The 17,458-nt window shown below is 37.6% G+C and overlaps 1 protein-coding gene across 2 annotated transcripts; it reads left to right on the plus strand.

The window, feature by feature from the left end:
• The first annotated feature begins 9,477 nt into the window (after positions 1-9,477).
• Positions 9,478-15,900, plus strand: LOC134806068 (uncharacterized). 2 transcript variants are annotated; one of them, XM_063779328.1, is made up of 7 exons: positions 9,478-9,495; positions 9,816-10,034; positions 11,422-11,814; positions 12,666-12,760; positions 14,003-14,180; positions 15,065-15,244; positions 15,684-15,900. In XM_063779328.1, exons 2-7 carry the CDS (start codon positions 9,968-9,970, stop codon positions 15,884-15,886), a joined length of 1,116 nt encoding a protein of 371 aa, XP_063635398.1. In that variant the 5' UTR covers positions 9,478-9,495; positions 9,816-9,967; the 3' UTR covers positions 15,887-15,900. The 2 variants fall into 2 exon arrangements, with proteins under 2 accessions (XP_063635398.1, XP_063635399.1); XM_063779329.1 differs by lacking the exon at positions 9,478-9,495 and having other exon boundaries at positions 9,502-9,947.
• The last annotated feature ends 1,558 nt before the right edge of the window (positions 15,901-17,458 follow it).

Consider the following 17,458-nt stretch of genomic DNA (forward strand, 5'->3'; position numbering starts at 1 on the left):
ATCAATAAGTATATTAAAAATATTTTTTTTAAATGGCAAATGGTTTTTTTGTTATCTACATTTCCATACATACATAAGTCCCCGCGTACTTGTACAAGTACAAATTAAATTCGAGTTATGAACTCTTATAGAAACAAAAGAAAGTTCCAAATTCAAAAGCGCAATAATTGGCTTGGGTCTTAGGAGGATTGCATACTGTACCAAATTAGATCAGGTAAATAAACCGGGTTCCGCGCGGTTGCGAACAGTATGTATTAGTGGCTAGTAATAATAGGTATAAGTACATACTGTTCCAAATTTGGAACAAGTCAATATTTTGAATTGGGTCGAATTTAGATTTTTATAATTTCTTTTTATATTACATTTATAATATTTTATTACATATTAAGTATTTAATTAGTAGAGAATAAAAAATCTATGCGGTAAAGGGTTAACCTGACTTCTGTTTGTACCAATGAATTTCTAAGAACTTATTTCTCACACCATTTACCTGCCGTTACCTATCGTTACCTATCGCTGCCTGTCCACTTGCGTTCACATCATATTAATCTTATATATAATACTAAATTACTGGTATTTAACTATACGTCATACTTTGTACACACACACATACACACACCGTTACTCGACACATACTATTTATGTATATTCTATTTTTAACAAATATTTATATTATCCACAATTACAAATATACAAATACATATAAATACATATATATATACATATTTCATACATACATCGACTAGCGCTGCACTGGTCGTTCATAACTGTAGGTTTATTTAAGGTTCTGACAGAAGATCAGCGCTGCGGTCTCCGCAGTATTTTATGCTGAGTCAGCGCCTATTTCTTTACCACAACACATGACCCTCTACTTATGTAAAATATGTCAAATATGTAAATTGCTATTATTGCTATTAGTGTAAAAGTGTATGTTGCCTTTTAATTTTTTTTGTCTCTTGTTAACTTTCCTTTTGTCTCTTGTTATTATTTATTGTGTCACAAAGCATGTAAGTTGTGGTTGAATAAAGATTTTATCTATCTATCTATCTATCTATTTGAGTTATATTCATATTCATTGATATAAGCAGAAGTGAGGTTACTCAATTACTCATAGCGGTATAAAAATGTATATTAGGTACTTGTAAATTAAATAAAACAATAGTTATGCTTGTGAGTCACAAACCATGACATAGATAGTTGATGATGAATTTATGTCCGATTTCGGCTTAAAGCCATTAGCAATAGGTACAAGTACCTAACTACTAGGTAGGCGCGACATGCAAATTGTCATACCAATAAACCAGCTGCTGCAATGATGGTGCTAATTTTTAGGGTTCCGTACCCAAAGGGTAAAAACAGGACGTTCTTACTAAAACTCCACTGTCCGTCTTGTCACCAGGCTGTATCTCATGAATCGTGATAGCTAGACAGTTGAAATTTTCATAGATGATGTATAATTTCTGTTGCCGCTACAACAACAAATACTAAAAAGTACGGAACCCTCGGTGGGCGACTCCGAGTCGCACTTGCCGGTTTCTTTTTTTATTCACCTAAATGAGTCAAATAACCATCGGGAAACCCAAAGTTATTATTACCCATGTACTTGTCACAATAAATACGTTCAGATGGAACATAAATGTGACGTCCCACGGGTAAAGGTAACTTATGGCGGTTGGCGCTTACGCTATTATTAACGCCGCACCAATACTATTGCGGTGGTATGCGATGTAACCGCCAGGCGCCATAAGGTACCTTTTCCCGTGGAGAGTCACAAATATCGTTCCATAACGATAAGATACCTTATTATGACAGGGTTTTATTGATGACACAGACGGACGGCCAGACCGAACAAATGCTTAATTGAAAATATTGGCCACGGCCGGGATCGAACTTGTGACCTTTGACTTCGTGAGTAGACGTATCAAGATTAATGATCAGTCTGTTCTGTAGCAAACAAATGCATAGTTTTATGACCAGACTCCGTTATCAATGGTGAAATTTTAATGAAATGCAAGGGTTGGCGCTCACCCTCCCTGCGGGTAAATTCCATAATAATAATAATTCAGCCTATATATGTCCCACTGCTGGGCACAGGCCTCCTCTCATGCGCGAGAAGGCTTGGGCTATAGTCCCCACGCTAGCCCGATTGGGTTTGGGGACTGTGGTGTATTGGGGGGAAATTCCATAAGCTATTGGGTAAAAGTTCGCATGTGGGGTAATTGTTCGCATCAAGAAAATTTCAATGGAATTGTCAATAAAATAAAGTTTAACGAATATTTACGAAATTGTCTGATCAATATCCACGTAGGTTCTTATGACTCTACGCGCACTTCCACGCCTACGGCTCGACGCACACATAGCCGGTGTGCAATGGCCTTGAATGTGTTCCAAAACCAAAACTGTATAATTATGTACTTAACTTATTAATTTACAGACGACTCAAAAAAGTATCACACGTTCGAAAAGAAAGGTGAAAAACGTAGACCTTGCGCGTGGTATGCTACAAAAGGCTTCGTTCTACATTTAAAAGTCAAATCTTACTGTATAGGATGCTATAAAGGGTACTGCCTCAGGTGTTTCTGCGAGAGCCATTGTATCACATAATTTATCTTGTAACTCCCTTATTCAATAATTTTACGGGCCTGATTTAGTGAAATTATGGAAAATGGCTTCGCCGTCCAGCTGCGCCACCCTTGCGTCGGCCAGCAACTGGAGTTGGCTAGACGCCTACGCTCGGGAGACGCTACTGTAGAGTGGCCCTTAGAGAAGATACTTTTGACGCGTCGTCTGATCCGCCACATGCTGACTGTTCATATAATGGCGTCATGCGCTTTAAAGTTTCGCTCCCGTTAAAATACTCTAATTTTGTGTTTGCGGTGAGGTTCGGAGTCTAATACTAAAACCCATTATCTAAGTCCAGTCCTAATTAACACTTCTATTTAACTCTTGGCCAGGCGTATTTAAAAATCAATAAAGAGCTATTACCATAATGTCTCCACTAATTCCTTAACCACACAGTAATTTACTTTGTCATGATTAAAGTCCGTTCGTGTCCTACTTCATTCATTATTTAAAACTTTTAATAACTCTACATGTAACTAAAATGACTTTACTAGGGTGACTGCTATAATTATTGGTTCCTTCATGGTAATTGGCCACTCTTAACAATATGAGTTCTATTGCCTTGTTTCTTTCTGCCTTGTATGGAGTGGCCAATTACTGTGGAGGGGCCAATAACTATAGCACTCACCCTCCATGAGTATGGTGTAATTACATATACAGGGTGGCTAAAAAATAACAGCATTCCCGTTGCCAGGGAGGTTTTCGGATTATACTGAGCAACTTTTACTATAGGACCAAACCCGAAATCGCGAAAAAATAATTGGTTGTTTCATACATTTTGGCTGGTCCATTTTCTATGGGAGGGTAAATTTTTTTTCGCGATTTTAGGGGTTGATCCCGTAGTAAAAGTTGCTCAGTATAATCTCAAAACCTCAACGGGAATGCAGTTATTTGTTAGCCACCGTGTAGGTATAGTAATTAAGTGACCTTTTGGGCCTTCTCGTCAATTAGGTACCTATTAAAAGGCATAAATATCAATATAGAATGCTGACTAGCCAGTCTCAGTATCTACCGACCTATAGGTCTACCGTTTAACTGAGGCGGTTGTTAAGTAGTTATTATGGTCATCTATGGGCTGTCTGAAGGATTGGCTGAATTAAGCTGATTTGTATTATGTTAAGTAAATACAAATCACTGCACCTTATAAAACAAAACAAAGTCCCCCGCCGCGTCTGTCTGTTTGTACGTTTGTTCGCGATAAACTCAAAAACTACTGAACGGATTTTCATGCGGTTTTTACCTATCAATAGAGTAATTATAGAGGAAGGTTTAGGTGTATAATTTGTTAATCCGTGCGAAGCCGGGGCGGGTCGCTAGTTAGCGCTAATTCGATTGCTCAATCTACTATCCAATCTGTCTGATTTTGTACTAAAATAACATATAAGTTAGAGAACAAAGTTAGAGTTAGACCAAGAAAAGTCTGCAGCGATTTTGATAGCCCACGCAGTGCAAGTGTTATTTTAAACGTCAAACTTCTACGAAATTATGACATATAAATAACACTTACATTTTTGCATTTGCAATTGACTTTTCTTGGTCTAACTCTACCTATTTATTATTTATTTATTTGGCGGTGTTGTCCACACGCATTTCACGAGTAGGTAACGACAGAAGAAGCGGAAATATCTTGACATAGGTTGTTGATATGATAACGTTCAAAAAACGGCATTGTGGTCTAAAGGTCGCCTTACTAATTACGGATAACGGCTAATGTAATTATGTACTTATTACACAAATGAACATTTCCGGGGAAAACAATGAGAATATTTTTTCTTAGTCTCTTTATAAGACGGCATATGTGCCTATAAATAAGTCTAGTATACCAGACTTGCTAGAAAACTCTTTTTCCTAATGCTTTCAACGACTTCGGTATTTTTTCTGCAAATATTTAGAATTTATGTAGCTACATGTAATGTTTAGGTCGGTAAACGTGAACGCAACTGAAAAAAGCCATGTCGCTTCCATACTAAATTGTGCAAACTGTATAAAAGCGTCTATCAAAAATCTGTTTTGGGTTCAATGGAATAAAAATGTAGATATTTATTGCCTACACTGTATTCTGCAAATTGCCTTACCATATTTATATCGACATTTTAAGATAACGGGCAGATAACGGTGATTTATTGTCTACGTAAGTTTTATCGAAAGAATGAGCTCATTGATTTGCACCGACACGTGGAAGCAATACACTTTACGAGTACTTACTTAATAATATTGCTCAAGTGTCTACGGATTTTCATAATCACAATCATTTTATTCGTAAAGCCAGTTTACATGTTAACATATCCATAGAAAATATTATTAAACATAAACATTAAAGTTCCTGTTAACTGAGTTAAACGTTATTAAGAGTCTCACGAGTCACTAACCCGCCGCTAAAAACCGCTCCCATACAATCTAAAAACGAACGAGTTTTAATGTTAGTAGAAGTTTTGTATGTAAAACTTCTACTCGCTCTAATTTCATGGTTCATGTGACTCTTAATTGTGATTTGTGATTTCACTAGAACAGCAACTGACTGACTTTACCTTCATACTTCTTAAACAATACGGGATTTGGACGGTTTTTTCCATACCAGACCAGTCTAGTATTACTAATGGTTGATAAAAGTGACTATTATAGTTATTATTATAGTGCCTATACGGCCAAAGTCGTGCAAAATTCACGATTCATTATGCTAATTGTGAAGCGTAATATCAGGGTGCCTAGTCAAGGTGACAATCGTTTGCGCTTCTATAACGAAACGCTTTGTGTCTCTCTCATATCACTTTTCCATATCCTCTCGTCTGTGCTGTGGGCGACCCGAAAACGGGGTCGCTTTTTTCAACCGACATCTGTGACATGTGACGTGTGTCATAGACTGTGCTTACATTCATGTCGAATAAACAGCGAATCATGTATTAAAATACTTGTATTGTACGTACTTTTCCATTATAATTAGGAACATGTTTCATTCTGCTTAAGTAGTAACTATAATTTACATCTTCTACTGAGGTATCTGGCTTGACAACCTAATTCCTATGTCTATGACATCTTAAAATTCCGTAATTTTCCCGTACCTAACTTTGTGTCATTCTAACATTTTTCCAGGGACATTTATAATGACCAGCCTCGGCACAACCCTATTCCAGCACAACGGCTACACATACTGGAAGACCAACTACATTAACCAACGGAACCGGGTACGGTGGTACTGCTCGTCACGGAAGCGGTACGGATGCCCCGCCGTACTAACCTGCTGTCATACTCGGATCGTCGGCAAGAACGGATCGCACAATCATGGTGTGCCGACGATGCAGGTCGATAGCTGTGGGAGGTATTATAAAGTGAGGACAGCTGTGTAGATACATGACATGAAATTAAGAGAAAATCCACATTCACATAGACAGGACTATGTGTGAATGATTTTTGAAAAACCGCCTTGCTCTGTATAGCACGTTCCTTTTTATACTTTACCTCTCTATGGTAATCAGTAACTCTTTGATAAGACCAACTACGTGAATAACGCACTGAAATATGAAACCTATGGAAGTGAAAAGTCAACGAATAATGCGTGCCACTGTGACGTCATCTTAGAACTAAACATGGCGGTTTTAGTGCTGCCCAGAAGATTTTTACTGTTACTAGGTTTTATCGATACATCGATACCTTTTTAACGTTCTCGGCTCATTTTATTTAAAATACTAAGTATGTATTATTTGTGGAGTTTATGTTTTAATAGGAAGTAAGTAAATAAATAAAAATTCTTTATTAGTATATTGTTATGTGAAAAGATACTTTGATTTAGTAAGATGTGTGGAGTCTAGGACAATTTCGTGCTTCAAATTTGACAGGTAAACGAGATGACGCTGTACTACTCAATACATATTGCGATTTTTGCGGTAACACTGATTTTCAAAAGTTGACGTTTGACAACTTAGTGACCGCAAAACACATGGCGCAGTACAGCGCCATCTGTTTTGGATGTCAGAATAAGTGTACGTGTTTTTCTTGGACTTTACCTCTCTATTACAATCAATTTTGTTGTGTTGCTAACCCTGAAATCTGTAACACACTACCGCACTGCACCTCGACCTTGGTGCGCCGTATCTATAAGTGAGAGCGATACAAAATTCAAGCTTATTAAGCGACGGGTGAAAAAAAACAAAACACCTTCAGAACATTTTTTTATTACAAAAATAAGGAATGACTTCCGCTCTTCAACTTCTTCAACATTTATTCAGCAAATAGGCCACGAGGACATTTTTATACGTCAAAATAATAACAATACATTAACCATTTTATAAATTACAACTATATGTATATGGTCTCTTAATGTCGAATTATATAAAAAAAACTATAATAATGATATAAAAAAGCCCGCAGGGCAGCTTCTGGAGTAACGACCCCACGGACCCGAGTGCTCCCGAGAGTCGGTCAGGGTCTCCATCTCCAGCTCTTTCTTTTTATTTTCATTTCTTGGTAAGCTATAAAAATGATTTAATTATTAAATTAAGATAATTTAGTTGGTTTGAAGCGGGGTAGCATGATAAAATAAGAAAATATAAATAGGCAATCATAATATATCGATATCAAAGTCGATAAATAAAGTACAACCCTAGCTGAAATGTTTACATTATTTAAGCGTAAAAATATAGTTAAATAAATCCAATCACTTCATGATCTATAACTGCACAGAAGAACCTTGCTATTTATAATGTGAAACATCCTTAAATTTCCCAGGAACATTAACAATAACCAATATTTTTCATGTAAATTATAGCGTACCTGTGTATGGTTAAAGATGGCTGATTTGGTGGTTTTCTTATGCCGCACCCTAATACACTACACACTGGCATATTCGCGACGTAATTATTCACATTTGGCTTCAATTATTTTCAATCACAAGCAAAATATTGAAAGATAATTAATAATTTTAATTTTCACCACGACTTTTTGACAGGACAAGTACCTGCTGAACTGACAGACAATGACATTTGCGTGACTAAACATGGCGGATTTTCGGCCGCATTAGGTATTTACGTATTTTCATGGAACACTTTATGTCCGTACTGAAATACTGTCACCTTTTTTTGCTATGGGTTACAGTGCTGAGTAAAAACGAGATAGATATATATTTATGTGTGTGCCGTCAAAATGGGTGCTATTTCTATAAGCAATTGTACGTATAGAACAATATGTCTTGTCCCTATTATATAGGTCTATGGAATAACGTGAACCAACGCAACCGGGCACGATGTAACTGTTAACGAGTTGCTCTATAAGACCAACTACTTAAACGAACGCGCAACCATGCTTTGCCGAAGATGTAGTGGGATAGTTGTGGGAGGTATTATAAAGTGCGAAATGAGAAGATAGTAAAAAAAAAATAGTTTCACTAGACGTTGAGAGCAGCATCTATACCTTGCATCAGTACCTGGCTGTTTTGGGATGAATGGAATAGGAAAGTAATCAGTTACTAACCTAAGTTGACTTATGATTTTGTAATAATTGACCATAACAATATGGGGTGGTGCTGGCATTTTGGATCTCAGTAGTAGCTGGGTAGGTACGGTACCTATGCAAAATAATGAATAGAACAATAAGAAGAGTGAAATAAATCAAAATGCAAGTTTATACTTATATTGAACATTAAACTGATACTACAAATATTATATTTTTCTTTTGTTTTATTTTTACTCGTCATTTTATTAAATCTCTCATTTTTTCAACGATCTTAAATCAACATTTTGATAAATTTTGCAACCACTAGCGCCATCTGTTGAGCTATGCAAACAATTGCAATATCAAGAGTCGTATTGGTGCCTGCCTTCATTTCAGCCACAATGACATGAACACAAAAGGCTCAAAAGTATACTTTTCTTTATTGATTTATTTTAATTAAGGTCTAATCTCAAAAAAAAATACTATTCTTTTGAGATGTGGCCGTATTGCAGGCGCCATACGACCGGTACATAAATCTACCGTTGCTGTGGACTGTGGCTTCAGTTTCACACACGAATTAATAGGAAAATACACATGTATTAGTAGTCAATTAAACTAGTTTTTTTTTGTTTTATGTCGAGAAGCTCGTAACTGGGAAATGTAGTTTTAAACAAAGCGACCGTGATTCTGAGTAATACACGCTAATAATTAATGAAAATCAGTGTAGGTACTCAACTTGCATTGTATAAAATAATTACTTTCAGAACCAGAATTCGGGATTTCTCGAAAAGGAAATCAGCTTATCAAAATGGGCGACTACATATTTTACAGGCAGCGTGCTCAAGGGGGCAAGGTCGGATGGTGGTGTCAGAAGGCCATGTATGGATGCAAGGCGGCTATGTACACCATAGATAATACTATAGTGAGACGCGTTGGAGTCCATAATCATGTAGCTAACGTTAAAACGACCAAAAATAGGTATTCATTATAATTTTTATGTGTTTATGTGCAAGCACATTTTTTGTAGAGCTATGACTATGATAATTAATGCCTTCGTTGTTGTTACTTGTTACTATGAGGACAATAATTAAGCATTTTCTCCTTTTATCATTCTAAATAGGATCTCGTAATCATAGCATATGCTGGTCATTATTCGACCTCTTTCGGCTATAGGCATAGCGAGACTGCACTTATAGTATAGTAGTAGGCTGTAGACGGTAAGGTATTTTTAGTATTAAAACGTGAATAAAAACAATGTGTTTTATTATTATATTATTAAGTAATTCTATACTTTAGTTGAAAACCGTATCCTATACAATTCATAATTTGCCTTATAACGCCATCTATGGGCGATTGAGTGCAACATGAGACGCTATCACATCTCGAACTCGTCAAACCTGTGAAACGGAACGCAATGCATTTGCTAACCTCCTAACGTCAACCTGACAGGTTCTGTTGCGTCACATACGCATTTATTTTAATGTTTTCTTTTTTCCCTCCTATTTTGTTTATTATCATGACAATTTATTCCTAAAACGTAACGTCGGTGAATTATAATGCAATACTGCTCCGCGTGTAAAATAACAAAAAATATATCTAACCTTGAGGCTATTGTGTTAACTCAAATCAACTGTTTACAATTCGAACATTCGAAAACATTACATATTTCCTAGTTTCTGCCTTGATTTCAAATAAACCAGTGCTAGTTTCCACTCAGTTTAGTTGTCCTTTCTGCGAATTTCATTCGAATAACTGTTTGAACGTTCCAGGTGAAGATTTAGTGCAATGCGTCCCAACAAGGAAAGGCCACCAGATTCTCTACAAAGGTTACACGTACGTGTTCAAGAGTAGGCTGCAGTGCGGTGCAGAGCAGTGGTGCTGCTCGTACCGGCAGAAAACAGGTTGTATATCCGTGATAAACATGCAAGTGTGCGGTGTTGAAGTTGTCAGAGATTTCCACAACCATAAGAAGCCTATGTTCTCCGATGGTATGTAGAATACATTTAAAATGGATAGTGGAATCATTTGATGTTATGTTATCATACTTTAGAGAGGCTAGATTACAAGTTCAATGCTTGATATGTGTGCATTATTGTTATAGGCTTGGGCCTCTCAACTGCTGTACTTTTGCGACCTAATGTACAAAGTGAATAGAACATGATATATTGCATTTCATGCAGTTCTTAAACTTGCATACATATTTGTACACACTATTATTTGAATTAATATGAAATACCTTACATGTTAGTATACATCAAATATTGATTTTCTGTGATAGTAGTTCCACAAATATGATTTGTTAATTACATAATTATGGCAGTTGTGACCCTCCATAGCACAGCCCTAGTAGATCAATTTTATTTACATTGTTGCTTAAATCAGAAGCAGTGGAGTCTGTGCGGAAAGAGAAGAGTTGTAGAATATATTGGATCCGATACATTTCATGACTCTTCTCTTTCCGCAGACTCGAAAGAGATTTTATTGAAGCCACAAGCTAAGTTTTATATGTGTTTTCTCGAGTATTATCTATTGCCCATTCATGCCAGTACATAGACACTTTTAAACTAAAGTGCTTCTTACATGTACATGGTCATTGAACACTTTTTGTAGGGAGGCTGACTGCCTTCCTACAAAACGTGCCCGGCGACCGTGTGCATGTAATAGGCACTTCATCTTGTTAGTTTAAAAAATTATAACTAAAGTAATTGGAACAGTGTTAGATCGAAATATATGATGGCAGCTATAAGTTGCAGTAGAAATAACCTCCTAAGGCCCAGGCCATACGAATGTAAAACCCATAATTTACCACAGAAATTTGAACCTTTAGTGCAGGGGATAGAGTTGATTTCAGTTTTGATTGAAAATTGAACGAAACAAAACAAATGCGACTCTGTTCCAATTGAATATGATTTAAATTTCATTGAACTTAATAAGTACTTTAGGTAGGACCTTGGGCCTTAGGAGGTTACATGATTTAAACTAAATTTAGGTATTCCTAGGTTTCCACAAAAGGTGGTTGACTCTAAAATAGTTGCCTTGCCTGATCCAAATGAGACAAGTTAGGCTTTAAAATAATTGGAAATATTTTTAGCCCATCCAGAATAGTAAAAATCATGTCCCAAACTGCATTTTAAAATGAGTATTTTATGTTATGGTTTTTATACATAGCTCTTTATTCATTTCAAGTCTTTCTTTGATCTGAAAGTAATTATTTCTCTGTGAAAATGTAACTTATTTGACATTATATATTAAAAGAAGTTTATAAATGAAAATGCCTTTTATTTATTCATCCTTTTATTTAATTATTATAATGTTGTACAATTATCAGGTATATAGTACTCTGACACGAAAATAAATATATAATAATGATTCCAGCAATGCAGAACCCAGACGAACTGCCAGAATGGGTGTCAATATATTTTCTGAAGAAGGATGACAATGCCCAACGATGCAACATATGCGAGAAAGTGGTCCCAGCTTCGGAGAAGTCCTTAGATCTCTTAGAGCATTTAAAAACAAGTCATGCCGAAGTCATAGATTTACATAAGAACCCGGATTCAACAGTGGGGTTTCGCATAGAGTTCCTTCAGTTGAATGTTCTCAATGAAGATGGTGCAGAGAAGACACAGCCAGTGATCCTGGGTGAGATGTGTGAAGGGCCTACAGAGGAGGTTGTCAGCGAAAAGACCATCGCCCAGACGGACTGTGACCTTTCTAATGTTCAGTATGTTCTGATTCCGAGGAAAAGGAAATACAAACGGGACCATGGTAAGTGTTATAACTTATAATTGTATTAAATTACTAGCTTCTGCCCGCGACTTTGTTTGAGTGGAATGATGATGATTGATGAAAACTATCCCTTGTGCCTCCCTGGGCCTAAAACTATCTCCACACCACACCAAATTTTATTTACATTGGTTCAGTGGTTTAAGCATGAACAGGAAACCGATAGACAGACAGACACAGAGTTGCTTTCACGTTTATAACACATATAAGATTTGTAACCAAAATAATACAGTAAGCTCAATAAGGCTTGTGTTGTGCTAATAGACAATGTTATACATAATAAATAGAATATAGATGAATACTTAAATACATAAAAAAAAGCCCTTGTGGCCTATTTGCTGAATAAATGTTGATGTTTGATGTTTGTTTGATGTTAATAACTCGGAAACATATTTGTGGTGAACAGACAAATGAATGCACTTAACAGGATTTGAACCCGGGACCTCCTTCGTAGGCAGGGTCACTACCGACAGTACCGACCAATAATGAATATTATATTACAAGCTTTTATTTAAGTTGCAATGTATGTAGGTACCTATGTATGTTTGTACGGGTCAAATCGTTGACCCGCTTCCCGGTTTCGATGAAGCTGAAAATTTGCATACATAATTACATATGTAAGTCGGTTGACACTTCAATATTATGGTAACATCGATCTGATCTGATGGAGACAGGAGGTGGCCATAGGAACTCTGTGATAAAACGAGGCAACCTAATTGTGTTTGGGGTTTTTAGAATTGTCTCGATGAGTATTAGTTGCCTGTGGAAAGAAAAGTACAGTCAGCGATAAAAGGTTGTACCAAAAATTAATGAATGAATGTTCCGTGTTCCAGAGACTCGGAAACGCAGCTGGGTGTGGAAATACTTCGACAAACTGAGCACCATCATCTTCCGGTGCAACATATGCAACGTCGTGCTGTCTATCAAGGTTAGCTTTGTATTTTTACTTTGGTAGTATTTATCGCCTATTCCACCTATCCCTACCGCGATATCCCCCCCAGTGGGGATACGTGGAATATTTTTCCATCTATTTCTACTAGTAGGGATCCTTTTCCATCTATCCCTACTAATTGATGCCAAATGGATCGCGGTAGGGATAGGTGGAATAGGCGGTATTTATGAGTTACAGGACCCCGCCGACTAAAAGCCGCTCCCATACACAATCGAAGACGCTCTTGAAAATGAAATGAAAATATTTATTTACATTAATAAATGTTACATAATAAGGTAACAGGTTGGGACTTCCTATTAAGTATATTATACCTGTATCAGGAAGCCCCGCTCCTCCTAGCAACAAGTTGTAGGTTTAAGAAATATAACATACAGAAAGAAAGCTTAAACTAATAATACAATTAAGCTCTTGTTTTAAAACAACATGCTTAACCTTTTGAACGACAGACGGGAAGGAATATGCCGTGCCCCGGGCCCTGTGGCCCGGGGCACGGCATATTCCTTCCCGTCCGTCCGTCTGTGGCTGTCAAAAGGTTAAATTACCTAACATATTCGCTCCGTCCATGGCTGTGGCGCCGCCCTAGTGGGCGTGGGAGTGGGACATATAGCTTATTTGGCAGTTGGTCCCATGAAAGTGCATATTTTCACCACCTCGTGCGTTAGCGTCGCTTGTATTTCCCCCACCACCGAATTCGCACATAGCGATATCTGTGTCTGGTATTAGTTTATGTCGCTAAAAATTGTTATACAAAGGAAATAGAGCTAGTAGAGTTGGGCCAAGATAACTCTGCAGCGATTTTGATAGCCTGGGCTATCATAGTCTGGACTATGCAAGTGTTATTTTAAACGTCAAACATCTATGAAATTAATGCGTATACTAAAATAACACTTGTACACACTGTGCCATCAAAATCGCTGAACAGTTATTTTGGTCTAACTCTAGAAGTTTCGTATGTACAAATTCTGCTCGTTCTCTCACCGTTCATTTTTGCCTATTTCTAAATCCTACCTTACCTTACCTTACCTTAAAAAAAGTGTACTCCCATCTTACGCACTTACAACCTTTCTGGTGTTGCGGGGTCAATAGGTGACGGTAATTGCTTACTATCAGGCTATTTATCTGCTCGTTTGCCTCCTATGTCATAAAGAAAGTTAACACAAAGGCTTCATAAGATGTGCAATTCTTGCTATGAAACACTAACAAACTATTACCTGACAGGGCTGTAACACCAACAACATGAACCGGCACGTCCGCACTCGCCACCCGAACGTCTACCAAGTCGAAGTGGGGGGCAAGGGGGAGACGGACCCTATCCTGGACCTTCAGGAAGTGGAGACACCCTACGCTGTGAAAACAGAGGAAATCACGGACAAGGACTATGATGATCAGAGCGTTGGTGAGTTGGTCAGCCTACTTACTCTCTACTGTACGGATATCATGGTCGTATTATATATAAATGAGTAATCCACCGTAACCGTAACCGTATGATGATGAACCGTACCGTACCCAAAGGGTAAAAACGGGACCCTATTACTAAGACTCCACTGTCTGTCTGTCCGTCTGTCTGTCTGTCACCAGGCTGTATCTCATGAACCTAGACAGTTGAAATTTTCACAGATGATGTATTTCTGTTGCCGCTACAACAAATACTAAAAACAGAGAATATAATAAATATTTAAGTGGGGCTCCCATACAACAAACGTAATTTTTTTTTGCTGTTATTTGCGTAATGGTACGGAACCCTTCGTGCGCGAGTCCGACTCGCACTTGGCCGGCTTTTTAATATTGCAGGGCCATATAGATTCGGCGTCTACAGCTCACAGAGCCACTGATGTATATTGTCAGGTAGTTTCTAACTTCATCATCAACTTGTCAGCCATTTATCGCCCACTGCTGAGCATAGGCCTCTCTTCTAGTACGCCACATGTTCCGGTCCTGAGCTAATTTCATCCAGACGTGACCCGCAATTTTCCGGATGTCGTCCACCCAACGACCCAACGGACGCCAGGCGCGGGTTATTCCCACTAGTTACCACCAAGTTGTTACCAGTGGCAACTACTGGCATTTTTTTTCCCGTCTTTTACCACTGGTACCTACTGGGAAAAAAATTCCCAGTAGTTACCAACTTACCACCAACTCGGATTGGTCGGTTGGACCAGTGGTAAAAGGGGCGAAAAAATCCCAGTAGTTACCACTGGTAAGGTAACAAATTGGTGGTAACTGGAGTGGGAATAATCCCCAGGCGCTTCTTCTAGTTTCTAACTTACCCTTTTCTCACAGTAGAGAGCCCCGACAAGAAGGCCCACCGAAGCTGGGTATGGTCCTACTTCAAGAAGCTGAGCGGGACCCAGGCCCAGTGCAAGCTGTGCAACCGGAACATCTCCCACGGCGGCAACGCCACCGGCAACATGAACAGACACATCAAGATGATACACAAGGAGGTGTACACCAAGGTTGCAGGTGAGTTAGCTGTGTATTACTGTTACTGTCAGGTCAAGTCACAGACCACCTCAACTACTAGACGAAGCAGATAAGGCAATTGAGGTCACCACACATAAGCGTTCCCGTACTGATTTAGTATGGTAGGATCTTCATCTGCGTAGGATGATGGTGATGATGATGATTGATAAAATCTATAATATTTCTTTCCTCTGCCCTAAAATTATCTCCAAACTAAATTTCATTTAAATTGGTTCAGCGGTTTAAGCATGAAGAAGTAACAGACAGATTTATTTTCCTACATATAATATTAGTCTGACAAATCTTGTCGTGAAGATAACATGCCCATGGCCATTATCAACATACCTTCTTTAAATCTCTTACCTTGTATCCTGAACTCTATTTTTTTCTTAAATCATCTGTAAAAATGCACAAGGCCTGATGATGATGATTTCCACAGACGAAAACAGCTGGGTGTGGAAAGTGTTTGAAAGCGACGAAGACGAGTTCTACTCCTGCAAGATCTGTCAGTTCAAATGCACCAAATACGCCAACATCGACAAGTCTGTCCACTGCATTCTCAAGCATTTGAAGGCGGACCATGGTGTGGTGTCTGGCGACCAGATTATCACTAGTGTGGATTGTGATACCGAGCCACATTGATTGTGGACTTTATTTGCAGTTACATAAGGTTTGATTTAATGTGAAAAATCTAGACGCGAGCCGTCTATAAGCTTTAGTGAAAACATGAATTAAAATTCTATTTGTATGGGGTTAAAGTTCAATTTTGTTTGCAAACGTAAAATACGCCAACATTGACAAGGGTGTTTATGACACTGAGCCACATTCATTGTGGACTCTAATAGAACTGACGTAAGGTTGCTTTTGTAACGTAATGGACGCCTTGACGGCAATTATGATTTTAGATTCTTTTGCGACACAGCCGCGTTGATTGTGGACTTTATTTGCAGTTACGTACGGTTTGATTTCATACGAAACTAGACGCAAGCCGACTAGGCGCTTTAGCGAACACGATTTATATTGGGTTATAGTTTAAGTTTCCAAATATGTAATATTACCAATTAAATTCATTGACGAGTCTGTCCTCTGCATTCTCAAGCATTTGAAGGCAGACCATGGAGTAGTGTATGGCGACCAAATTATTACTAGTGTGGATTGTGTCACTCAGCCACATTGATATTTAACTCTATTAGGAGTGGCGTAATGTTGATTTTGTAAACTGGACGCCTTGACGGCAAATATGATTTTGGATACCTATATTAAAGCCTGTGTTCGAACTTCGTCTAGGTAGAAGTTAAGATGTATTTACTTGAATTGATCTCTTGAGACCAGATGATCTAAAACGTCGATGGGACACTGAGCTATACTGACCTCTAATGACAGCGTCCAAGGGTTTAATTTTCAATGGTTTTAAAATGTTAATCATTTGTAGGAAAATAAATAATTTCATTTCTAATGGTATGCATTGAAAAATACTTTCTATTGCAAACTTAACTGATGAATTCAATGTAATAGGTATGCACACGTAGGTAAGTAACTTTGATCTGTAAAGTTAGCAGAACTTTAAACTTAACGTCGGTTTTGGAGTGCATTCTGCAAAATGAAAACGGTACAGTCACCTGCAATAATATGTTACACAACAAAGGCCGCAAAAATATCTGACACGATCTTATTTGTAGAGCCATAAGAGTGTGTCACATATTTTTGCGGCCTTCGAAGAGTAACATACTATTGCAGGTGACTGTACCATAGGCTGCATTTGTCTTTACTGTAAATTACAAAACGTTAATATTTTTTTAGTTAAAATTAATAATATTTATTTACTACAGAACGGTAGCGAGTTTTTAGTTATATTCTTAGCAAGTCGCTGGCCCAATATTACAGGGTTCTATGTTTCACTTTTATCGAACTGAAATTTGAACATTGTCATAGTAACATTAAGTCGAATTTCAGCTATCTTGAAAATGTAACATAATAATGCCGGCCCTGTAATATTGGGCCAGCGAAGTATTTATATTTATAACTTAAAACACTTTTAAATAATACCTAGTATAATTCAGTAGGCTAATTTTGTTTGTACGATATAAGATTTTAGTAATATATAGGGTTAAAGGTGAACTTTCTTTTATCTGTATAAGTTGTATATTTTACAGAATATTAATAAAACTATTGCTTGACTATTGTTGTTAAATTATGCCTTTCACCAATAAGTTA

This window comes from Cydia splendana, chromosome 2 (genome assembly GCF_910591565.1).
Source record: "Cydia splendana chromosome 2, ilCydSple1.2, whole genome shotgun sequence".
Taxonomy (NCBI): domain Eukaryota; kingdom Metazoa; phylum Arthropoda; class Insecta; order Lepidoptera; family Tortricidae; genus Cydia; species Cydia splendana.

Bases quoted from the DNA above. Each gene is read 5' to 3' on its own strand.
- LOC134806068 (XM_063779328.1), top strand. From the start codon at position 9,968: ATGCAAGTGTGCGGTGTTGAAGTTGTCAGAGATTTCCACAACCATAAG. The intron at 10,035-11,421 runs GTATGTAGAATA...TAATGATTCCAG, and splicing joins GAAGCCTATGTTCTCCGATG to CAATGCAGAACCCAGACGAA. The intron at 12,761-14,002 runs GTTAGCTTTGTA...ATTACCTGACAG, and splicing joins ACGTCGTGCTGTCTATCAAG to GGCTGTAACACCAACAACAT.